This window comes from Seriola lalandi, unplaced genomic scaffold (genome assembly GCF_002814215.2).
Source record: "Seriola lalandi dorsalis isolate HSWRI2012SDOR001 ecotype SW California unplaced genomic scaffold, Sedor1 jcf7180002054666, whole genome shotgun sequence".
Taxonomy (NCBI): domain Eukaryota; kingdom Metazoa; phylum Chordata; class Actinopteri; order Carangiformes; family Carangidae; genus Seriola; species Seriola lalandi.
The window spans coordinates 695,392-707,068 of NW_019525219.1; the positions used below are offsets into that span (position 1 = coordinate 695,392).

At 42.8% G+C, this 11,677-nt stretch overlaps 1 protein-coding gene across 6 annotated transcripts in view; it reads left to right on the forward strand.

Annotated features, from left to right (window-relative positions):
* The first annotated feature begins 608 nt into the window (after nucleotides 1-608).
* The window catches only part of tnca (tenascin Ca), a 30,405-nt gene continuing 19,336 nt past the window's right edge, over nucleotides 609-11,677 (forward strand). For 2 of the 6 annotated variants that reach the window (XM_023421213.2, XM_023421212.2), the window contains exons 1-3: nucleotides 611-936; nucleotides 8,927-9,491; nucleotides 10,329-11,642. In XM_023421213.2, the coding sequence (XP_023276981.1) occupies nucleotides 9,011-9,491; nucleotides 10,329-11,642 (1,795 nt within the window). In that variant the 5' untranslated portion in view covers nucleotides 611-936; nucleotides 8,927-9,010. Of the gene's footprint in view, nucleotides 937-8,926; nucleotides 9,492-10,328; nucleotides 11,643-11,677 lie in introns of all 6 variants that reach the window. The other 4 variants (XM_023421214.2, XM_023421215.2, XM_023421210.2 and 1 more) reach the window with 3 other exon arrangements.

An 11,677-nucleotide genomic window follows, 5' to 3' on the forward strand; every position in this document is an offset into this window, starting at 1 on the left:
TCAGTTTCCTGCTTGTCCCATCTGGTAAATGTATGAAAATGTAACTGTGTCTGCACAAGAAATAACTGTGTCTGAGCAAGGAAACATTTCCTCTAGGAAATAAGCTTGGCCACTCTGCTCTATATCCACTTTACACTTTGACGAGTCAATCAGAGAATGTGCCGCAGATTTAAAGTATATGATCCATCACGGTGACAAAGATGGAGAAAGATTCACACTGTGAAATAAGGAGTATGGAAATGAAGAAACTGAGGGAGGATTCCCTGAAATTTGAAATATAATTTGATCAAAGCTTCAGATTTATTTTTTCAGCCTTAATCGTGCAGCAGAAAATCACAAATCATTATTGCAAAGTTAATACGGTTGAAAGGAAACGTCTGTCTGCTGTCTACGGTCTGACTTCACTTTCCCGTCTTTCCCCTCTCTCTAATTTTCCTGCACAACCACAAGAGCTGCTCGCTCTGTCATGACTCCCAGTCACATTGGCATCTCATTTAAAGGCAGCAGCCCAGGCTCTGCATCCATTAGTTACAGTAGAGGGAGGGAGGGAAGGGCTGTGAAGGGAGGGAGAGAGAGAGAGAGGGAGGGAGAGTGACGGCTATTTAAGGGTTGGAGTTTTAAAGCGAAAGCAATGGGGGTCAGATCTAAACACTCCTCACACTTTAAAAGACATTTACTCCCACTCTCTTGCTCTCTCTCTTTCTGTCTCTCTCTCTGTCGGTAGAGGAGCTGAACCCCAGCCTGAGCTGTGAGCGCTGAGGGGAGATAAGGAGCTGGCTGAGGGGAGGACTGACAGAGCTGCCACCTTGCTGGAGAGGCTGCAAGACGGAGCAGTGACAACAACGGAGCGTAGCATCATTTTCTCAAGAGGAACATCTCATCTTACCTGCAGGGGCTCGTGGGGGGAAAAAAAAAAAGTAGATTGCACTAATACCGGTAAGAAGATATATTTATATATTTCTCTGATTGGATTTCATGGGACAAAAATCAATTTTGGCGACTTTCTTATTTGTTTGAGTTGAATTCAATTGAATTCATTGCATGGAATTGCAAATTGCATCGCAGGTTACCAGAGCAGCAGAAGGCACTGATTATAGGTTATTATTGGAGGTACATTCTTGGTGTATTCTGTAACTTCTTCCTCAGTCTGACACACACAGCAGCCAATGCAGAGATCAGAGGTGATGACTGACTGCTGAGGGAGGGAACATGTGGAAGAGTTACCCGCAGCTTTGATCACCTTTAACAGAAGAAGGGCCAATAGCCAGCACACGCTTCACGCCAAAAACAGATTCTCACAAATGTTCTCAGGTTATAGATCAATACAATAGATAAAACTCTCCATCTGTGAGTGATTGTGTGTGTGCATGTTTTTGCATAATTGTCCCTCTGTCTGGTGAGGTTGTGCAGACCCGATGATTCATCACATTACCTTGGGCAGTGCAGTACAGTTTTCATTGTGTGTCATTTTTCCATCGCAGAGAATTAAATGGAGGGAAAAAGTGGTGATGGTGCAGGAATTGCGAGTTTGGGGAAGGAGAAAAAATTCCTCATCCATTCAGTCCATTAGCTCTGCTTAATTGAAATCTAAGTCTGGCTTTACGTTGGCTTTAACTTGGGGTTTTATCCTTTTGTGTGATGGGTTTGAGTCCACATTCGGCAGAAATGAATATTTCAGCGGAAGAAGATTGTAATCATTCAGTTCTTCTGATGTATCCCCCCTCACACAATTCTCCAACTCGTACCTAAAACGCACATTATCTCCCATCCGCAGCTATTTAGGCCAGAGTGTTTTACAGCGTCTCTGCTATGTGCAGGGTGTCCTGGGATGTGTCTGAGTGTGAAAGGTGTCTGAGGGAACAAATATCTGTCAGAGGGACCAGCTGGTTTTAGGAGCTGGAGATCCCCCAGGGCTCGGCCTACACTGTTTCCCTCTGCGTGACCTCTGCACAAAGAGCCAGGGGTTGATCGTAACTCAGCATCACACGCCTCTGCATTTTATGTAAAATGTGTTAGATTTTTTTTCTTCTCCTCAGTGTCCCAAATTCCAGCCTCAGTGGAGAAACAGAAATGTAGTTGTGCAGCCTGAGAGTGGTGACACTGAGGGTGAGTGAGGGCATTAGGCTGGGTCATTTGTCCAGTCATCCATGTCTGTTTTCTCTTGAGACGGACGTCATGAAGTTAGATCATTATTTTACAAAACAGAATACTTCAATGATATTTATATTATTATATAACTGCAGGTTCTCTGAGGTTGTTTAACATTGTAAATCTGTCTGGATTCAGGTATGTTGGTTATGAGGTTGACTAAGCACAGATGGCTGCTCTTATTTTCTTAAAGCTCCACGTTTTCTTCCTCTCCTGTGTTTTATTTTGAAGTGTTGATCCATAAGAAGTTATATTTGTCATTTTAAGAACCAAAAACCATCTCAGTGTAGTTTTACATCTCCTCTCTCAGGCTTCTCTCTGGAGCTCTAGTAACAATCAACCAATCAAAAGAGAGGAGGATCTGAGCATCTCTTCTGATTGGCTCACTGTTTTCTGAGTGATCCAATAAAAATACAGCAGATTTCAGGTAAAAACACTCAGAGAAACCAAATCCTGTAAAGGTTTGGATGGTGGGTCCAGGTGGGCGGGGCTTGGTGACTGCTTTGTTGTGACATCACAAAGTTCCAGAAGTCCTGACGGCTGGTTTTAAGGCTCAGTTTCTGAATACAGGCTGTGTGCATTTCTCTGTGGACTGAGGCTTTGATACTGTCACAGTATTAATATAGAACTTTAAACTTGCACACACTGATGGAGAACCAAAAACCAGGACTATTATTGTCTCAGCAGATTAGTAGGTCATTGTATCAATGAAATGTGAGGAAATTGAAGGTTAAAGAAATGTCCATTATAATTCCAAAGAGCACCAAAGTGACATATTCAGATTGCTTGTTTAGTCCAACCAAAAGTCCAAAATCCAAAGATATTCAGGTTACTGACAGACATGGTAAAGAAAAGCAGCAAATCCTCACAGTTTAGAAGCTGGAACCAGCAACTATTTGACATTTTAGATTGAAAAATGACTCAAACGTGTGAACAAGTATGAAAATAGTCTCTAATCTAATCGGTCCAGCTCTAAGAAAAACACATCACTTCTTGCGTATCTTAAATTGGGGGATATTTGAAATTGAAACTGAAGTCTGCATCTTGTTCAGATTCACCTGGGGACACAATACAGTGCAGCTTTATTATTCTTAAACGACCACTTGAGGATATCTGATGTTAATGAGGTGTTGCAATGTCTGTTATTGTTGTATCGGTTACAGTAACTGCTCCAATTAACTTTTTTTTTTTTTTTTTTGAGAGGGTTTCCAGCTGTTCCAGATGCTGTGAGAATCAGACTTTCATACCATTCATGGAAAATAAAAAAACCCTGAAATGTCACAGATGAACAAACAAGCAGATGCACTGGTTTAATGTTAAACCACTGACCAGAGTCCTGACACGCTGCTGTCGGCGGCAAATGCTTTCCATGAGCAGAGTGTCCAGACACGCTGTGCTTGTATTGTTCTCTTGGACGTGGATGGTTTGAATCACAGAGTGAAATGAAGACGACGGGAGCAGTCCATCATCTGAGTGACTGCACAGACGGAGACGATCAGAGACGACAAATTAACCATTAAATAATGTATGCAGCAGTACTTTCAGTTTTACTTAAGGTTGATGTAACTGAAGTGTTGTCTGGACGCAGGACAAGCACCTTGGTGCCTGTTTTTTTTTTTTTGGTTTCTTTTTTTTTCTTCTTTGACAAAACAGATGTCCTCAGTCCGGGGCCAACATTCCCGGTTTCTCTTTTCCACGTGGGAAAATTCCCCTCTCGCTGCCAGCATGGGGGAAGAGCTCTAAAGCTACAGCAATTCTGGATTATAGCTTAGTGAACAGGTTATATTTATTTCAATTTTCTCTCCAGATTGTCTTCCCACGTCCCCCATAGTCAAATGACATGTCCTCAGTCAACCCCTAGGTCTGCTCTGCTTGTCGTTTTCACTGTGGGCACCACGGCTCTCATTGAATATAGATGAGTGGCTGCAGCCATCACATCACCTCTGTATAAACAGGAAATCTGCAGGTTTAGAAAAGTTTTAAGAAGCATTTAATTCAGTTTCCTCCAATAAAAAAGGAGGTTTTAAAAGTGTGAATTATTTTTTTTTTTACACAGGAACATTAGTGGCTGTCTGTAGGAGGCGGTTTAATCCAATCTTTAGCAAACACAGTTGCTGCTGTTAGCTACAGGAGCTAAGAGGCTTACAGTCTCATAGTGGGCAAATATCAATTTCAGACAAAACTAATTATTTTGTAATTGGTTAATCCAATGTCACCTTAGCGCACCCAGCAGTTTTCTGCCACTCACATGGGTCCAGGTCACATTAATTGATTAGATATATTTCTGTCAAATGGTGGCATAAACATCACTAAATTTGTGAACATATGTTTTTTTATGTCATTCTTTGTAGAATTATTATTATCACATTATTATGTGTTAAAGGTGATGAAAATTGAATTTGATTTTGTGAACCCTGCAGAACCCTTTAAATAAAGTAATATTAGTCATATTTTACCAATAGCATTGAGACATCTTTTGAACCCAGAGCACCTGAAATGCATGGCAGCAGATATGTTGAGGATTTTAAAGGATTCATTCTTCACCTCCAAAACTGCAAATTATCAGTCTTTGCGTCTTGTAAAGTTTTCTACAGGGAGATCAGAAACATATTTCGAGACATAGTTTTCAGATTTACAACAGCAGACGTAACCTGCCTTTATCCCGCCACTCACCAGATGTGCGAGAACTCGTGAAACTCTAGCTCAGTTTTAATATCTGCGCCTGAACAGATTACGTTAAGGGGTGAATAAACACTGGCAAGGGGCACTTGAAGAAGGAAAGGTCAGGTCAGAGGGGAGGTCAAAGGTCACGACAATAAAGGAAGGAAAAGAGGATTGATGAGAGGGGACTTTCCTTCATACCAACCCCTACAGTTTAAAAGCACAGTGGTGACTGTTTTTCATCCTCATCAATTCGATATGGGGAGAACATAATGTTGCCTCTCATCCAAGTGTAATAGAATAAAAAAACAAACAAAAAAAGCAAAAAAAAAGCAAAAAGCAAAAGACAACATCTCTGATCTGCATAAAACCACCAGATTTCCTGTCAGCTTGTAGGACACATGCTGTTTTCAGAGACCGGTGGCTGACAGCCCACAACTTGTCACATCACTGTCTGTTGATTCCTGCTTCTTCTTAATCTGTTATAGTGGTTTTCCCAAGTATAAATCTTAAGCATTCCTTACTGGAAAATCCATCAGAGTCCTCCTCATAATTTGGAACAGAAGTGAATACACAGCGGCTCGACCTGCCCATTAATCCTGAACCACTCAGTCAATAATCTTAGCAACAACAGCAACAATGCAGAGCAGTGGACAAGTATAATTTGTCACTTAAAAGTCTACTGAGATTCTGATATTCTAGATGAAAATCCATTGGGATGGAAAGATTCCTGTGTTAAGTTGTGTTCACGTCATCGAGACAAGTTGTGTCAGTATGATTAAATACCACAGATTGACAATAAAACACTATATCCATTCAATTTTGGCTTAACTACAATGGAACGATGGTGTTTGGCTGGCATGAGACAACTATAGATTTATATTTATTTCCTTTTATTTTAGCAGGAAGTCCAATTGAGATTAAAAGAAAAAAAATCTTTTATAAGAGAGATCTGGCCAAGATAGCAACCATACAAACACACCTCATATTAGAATACAGCATAAAACATGAAATACCACATATACGTCATGACAGCAATTTGTATGAAGGACAAAAAATGACATAAGTATTAATAAATAGATAATTACCCTATGGTCATAAATATAGAAATAATGAAATAATTGCGTAAATAAATGTAGAAATACAGAAATTAAATGTAAAAATACAGAAATAGCATTTTTTTTTATTACCAAAATGCTTTTATTTTGCATTTATGTATTTCAGCATTTATTTTTATTTACTTATACTTCTCATTTTTCGCCCCTTATATGTAGCTGATAGAGGGTACAGAGGTAAGCCGGAAGTGCAATAGAGTTTGTATACGAGTCCACTTGCTGTAATATTCATGTATCTGTATGGATTTATTGGCTCAGGGGCGCCCTCTGTTGGAGGTAGTAGTCAAATGTCACTGGCAGTTATGAGACGTTGCCAGTTTATGAGATGTGCTTCAGGTGAGTAAAGAAGCACAGTGTGTAAATATTGAGTAATAACATCCTTATGTACGTTGTTTGAAGATACAGTATATGTGCACTATTATTTGTAGAAATGATCATGAGAAGAGTTACGAGTGGGTCGCTGTATTTTTTTTTTAAGCCCTAAAATGTTCATTAAACGGCATATAGCATTTTAGCTAAGTAGCTAGCTCTCAGGTAGCTAGCTAGCTAGAGTGCGATATGCCATTATTTTAAAATAACGGCTGTCCGCTAGCTAAGTTAGTCTCTGTGCTAAAATGACTTGCTGTTCTGCCATCTGTAGTGAGCTAACAATGACTGACCAGCACATATTCTGTTCATGTTAAGATAATAAACGGCGATACTCAAAGATAAGGAAGCTTCCCGCTCCTCATTAAGCCACACAGAGTTGAGGGATAGTCTAAACCCGCCAGTTACAGTGAAGTGTAACTGAGCGCGGTTACAGAAGTTTACCCAGACTTGCTTTGTAGATAAAATAAACCAGTGCTGTTGTCTGTGAGTGGGCGATGATGTGCAGCCCACCAAATTCATATAGGAGATAGATATAGATTGTTGTTGATTAGATTGAAAGTTATTTATGTGCAGGAGCCATAATCTGTTTTGATTTTAGTCTCTGGAGGATGAAGTATGGGCCTCTCATAAATAAACGGGGGGGGGGGGGGGGGTGAAGCAGTCATGGTTACACTGAGATGCAACAAACACTCTGCTGAGCCTTTGTTGAGCTACTTTTACTGAGTATCTCAAATACTTTCCAGAAGTCTTCATGAGAACTGAAATCCAAGTGCACCACATGCGTTTTCATATCTATAACTGCAGAAACAATTCCCCTGCTGAAAGTCGTTTTTCATCTGTTTGCACGTGCAAAGCGCTCTCAGCAGCTACCAGTCAAAAACTCTGGACCAGATCCTCCATCACTGGCAGATATGCAACCCCTTCATAGAAGTGTAGTTTGCTTCCTTACAGACATAGCAGCAGATGAGCATGTAAACCAGAGGGCACACATCCTGTCTGGTCAACATTTGCTGCCTGTTTGAAGTTGAGATGTTCAACACAAGATGCTGTAGTCAGCCAGACAGCAAAAAGATTCACCTGCAAATTCTACCATGAAGCTTTTCTGTTGTAGGTAATTTAGTGTCACTGCTTTTGTTATATCATACAAAAGGTCTTTGAGGCCAAGATGTTTCCAGTAATATGGAAGAAGCCAGTACTGTTAGTCAGTTCAGTCACTGTGGGCCCTTTGTATTGATTTTCACTATCCTGTGCTTAACCAGATCCTTTGGAAACTGTGCAGTGAGTAATCCAAGGATGCTTTCCCACGCTGAGGATGAAGCTTGTCATTAGTTCTAGTTTGTCTCCCGCAAATTATAGTGTTGTTCATGTCCAGCTGATGAAGTCATCTGAGTGATGCGTGGGCGAGGAGGAGTGGTGTGTGTATGGGATGAATTATGCGTATTTCTTTCAGATTTTCATATTATTTTACCTCTTTATATGTATAGACACTGGAGAGTCTTTGCCATTAATATGCTGTAAGATGCAAAACAAATTTACAAATATGTGTAACAATGCTGTGAAAAAACTTGATGTGCCAGCACAACTGTGGATTGTTTGGTATGTGTGCTGTCTCCCTGGTTAACTCTCCAAGTAAGGAATTTAAATGAAATTTGATGTAGGGACAACTATGTTTCTTTTGACCTTTTAATAACTTCTGCAAATATATCAAATAAGTAGGTCAATAAGCAGAGCAGTGGTTACTTTAACTCCATCACTGCTGACTAAAAAGTTGCTGGATTTAATCTTACTCTTTAATATCTTCACTTCTGATGTCTCATGATAATAATTCTTATAGCAGCAGCTGCAGTATTCTGCAGTTATTCACGTAAACACTTTAATCTCTAAGGCCAGGTTTAGAGGCTCCTTCACACCACGCTGGAAGGCAAACGTGTTTGTGAGTTTGCATTATATAGAGGGTTGGATACTGTTTGAATATGGGCGCACAGTTTCAGACAGTCTCTCCTGGAAGTCATTCACAGTGTCGCACTCGGTTGTTCACATGAAAAGTGACAGAAATCGTTGTGTCAGGACGGAATAAAGAGCTGCGGGAGAACCCTGGCTCCTTTCTCACCTCCATACAGCTGACCAATCAGGGCGTGAAGTGCGTGTGAATGCACAGACGGCCTTTAATAGGAAAGGTGTGAGGAGAGAGCTATTCAACCATCCTGTAAGCCATGCATATGTCAGTGAGTTGTGGGCAGTTCAACCAACCTTTGTTTGGTTTGAATAGTTCTCAGAGACCTGAAGAGTTAAATTATCCAGAAAAAGATTAGAGGAAAGTCTGAAAAAGCCTTTCTCTGCTGTTTATTATTTTTTACAACCATAGGTTTAAGAGACTTGGTCATAATCATGAAATATATTGTGGATAATTTTCAGCGTTCTAACTTTCTTATTCTTAAAGGAATAGGTCAGTTATTTGGGTATCGTTGTGGTGGTGCTGTTATTTGTATCTCTGGTCTGCTGGTGAGCTGTGTGTGCAGATAGAAGATGGTTTTCAAGCTGTTGTCTTTATATAATAATTGTGTTTTATTGACTGTTGAATATTCAGCATTAAACATTACATTGATATTGTGTGTTTTCTGTCTGTTTTCCAGAACCTTCACCTCTAACCAGGATTGGCCTTTAGTCAGAGGTTCAGACTGATATTTATTTTACTAAATCCACACCCCACACCTAGCATGGGTACAAGAGGCCTTCTGGGCGGCCTCGTCCTGACTGCTGCTCTGCTCAGCTTATCAAATGCTGGGCTTGTGAAGAAAATCTTACGGCATCGGCGACAGACTCTGGTGTCCCCTAAAGAACACAACGTCACCCTTCCCAGTGCAGACCACCCTGTGGTTTTCAACCACGTCTACAACGTCAATGTTCCCAGCAGCTCCCTGTGCTCAGTCAACCTGGACGCCCCGGAGAGCACGCAGCTCCTTCCCAAAGACGCACCCGTCTCTCCGGGGCATCACATCACCGACCACACCATCGATGGAGAGAACCAGATCGTCTTCACCCACCGCATCAACATACCTCGGCAGGCGTGCGGCTGCAATGACGAGCTACCCGGCCTGAAAGACCTCCTAAGCCGGTTGGAGATGCTTGAGGGAGAGGTTTCGGCTTTGAGGGATCAGTGCAACGGTGACGGGACCTGCTGCAGCGCACAGGTCACAGGTAGGTGGGATTTGTCTGTCAGGCATATTTGTGTGTTAGAGCCACCGCAGTAGTGATTTTGCATTGAAAAGTGCTCCATTAAGAATAATACACAACCCCCATGAGTCTCCTTCAGTATAATGCACATCTGTTCCATTCATCTTCTGGGAGCTCTTTTGAATCCAATATGGGGGCGTGAGTTTCTCTGTCATACAGCAAAGACCAAAAACTTACCAATGAATTTGAATGGGGCTTTATTTGGCTCAGAATACATGACATGCGGTTGCTGTAATATCAATGAAAGTAAGGAGTCTTCTTAAGTCGTTGCCAAAATATGGCTTGGACCATTTCTGAATGATGCACTCTTTAAAGGAGTAGATTGACATCTTTGGAAATATACTTATTTGCTTCCTTGCCGAGAGTAAGGAAACAGAGAAGGGATGTGCAACCAAGAAACAATCCTGCACACAACCCCCCAAAAACCTACAAACGTTTGCTTTTAAACTTGTATTTTTGTACAGATTAAAGAAGCAAGACAGAACATGTTAATTTATGAGCTTCAGCTTGTTGCCTTTGGACAGAGCCAGGCTAGTTGTTCCCCCCCATTTCCAGTTTTTATGTTGAGTTAAGATAACAATCTTCGAGCTGTTGCTTCATATTAAGTGCACAGACAGGAGTGTGGTATCAATCATGTCATCTAAATCTTAACAAGGCAGCAAATAAGATTTTCCAAAATGTCAAACTACTGCTAAGAAGAAGCTGATTGTATTTCAAGAAAAAAAAAAAAAGAGTTGTTATCGAACCAGTAGAAAACAGAGAAAATGAATATCAAAATATTTCTTTATCTTTTTATCAAAGGTGAGGTGGGAACAAAACCTTACTGCAACGGTCATGGAAACTTCAGTGCTGAAACCTGTGGCTGTGTTTGTGAGCCTGGCTGGAAAGGACCCAACTGCACCGAGCCAGAGTGTCCTGGTAACTGCCAGGACCGGGGCCGCTGCGTGGACGGAAAGTGTGAGTGCTTCAAAGGCTTCTCTGGAGAGGACTGCACACTCGAGGTCTGCCCTGTGGACTGTGGAGATCATGGCCAGTGTGTGGGCGGCGTATGCGTCTGCTCGGATGGTTTCTTTGGCGAAGACTGCTCTCAGACCAAGTGCCTCAACAACTGCCTGGGCCGCGGCCACTGTGACGACGGAGACTGTGTGTGTGATGAACCCTGGACTGGCTTCGACTGCTCCGAGCTCATCTGCCCCAAAGACTGCTACGACCGCGGGCGCTGCGAGAACGGCACCTGCTTCTGTGATGAGGGATTCACCGGGGAGGACTGCGGAGAAAGCACCTGTCCCAACAACTGCCAAGGTAATGGTTTCTGTGTTGACGGCCAGTGTGTCTGCACTGCCGGCTACAGCGGAGAGGACTGCTCTCAGCTCACCTGCCTCAACGACTGTAACGGCAGAGGTACCTGCTTCAATGGGATGTGTATCTGCGACGCGGGCTACCAGGGCGAAGACTGCAGCCAGTTAGCATGTCTGAACAACTGCAACAACAGAGGCCAGTGCATAAATGGACAGTGTGCATGTGATGTCGGTTTCCAGGGAGACGACTGCTCTGAGCTTTCCTGCCCCAGTAACTGCCTGCACAGAGGCCGCTGTGTCAATGGCCAGTGTGTGTGCGAGGAAGGATTCGCTGGGGAGGACTGCAGCATCAGGACCTGCCCCTCTAACTGCTACGGCCGCGGGGAGTGTATCGATGGACGTTGCGTGTGTCACACAGGCTTCACCAGCGAGGACTGCGGCGAACTGAGCTGCCCTAACAACTGCAGGGACCGCGGGCGCTGCGTCGACGGACAGTGTGTTTGTGACGAAGGCTTCACCGGGGAAGACTGCAGTCAGAAAGCTTGTCCCAACGACTGCCTGGCCAGAGGTTATTGTGAGGACGGCAAGTGCGTCTGTCAGGAAGGCTACTCAGGAGACGACTGCTCTGTGCTCGCCTGTCCGGACAACTGCAACAACAGGGGGCGCTGCATCAGTGGAAGGTGCACATGTGAGACTGGATATGAGGGAGAGAGCTGTGCAGAGCTGAGCTGCCTCAACAACTGCCAGGACAAAGGCCGCTGCGTGAATGGTCAGTGCGTGTGTGATGAGGGGTACATCGGAGAGGACTGCTCAGAAGGTAAGAAGCTCTCTTCAGTTCAGTGCAAATAAAAA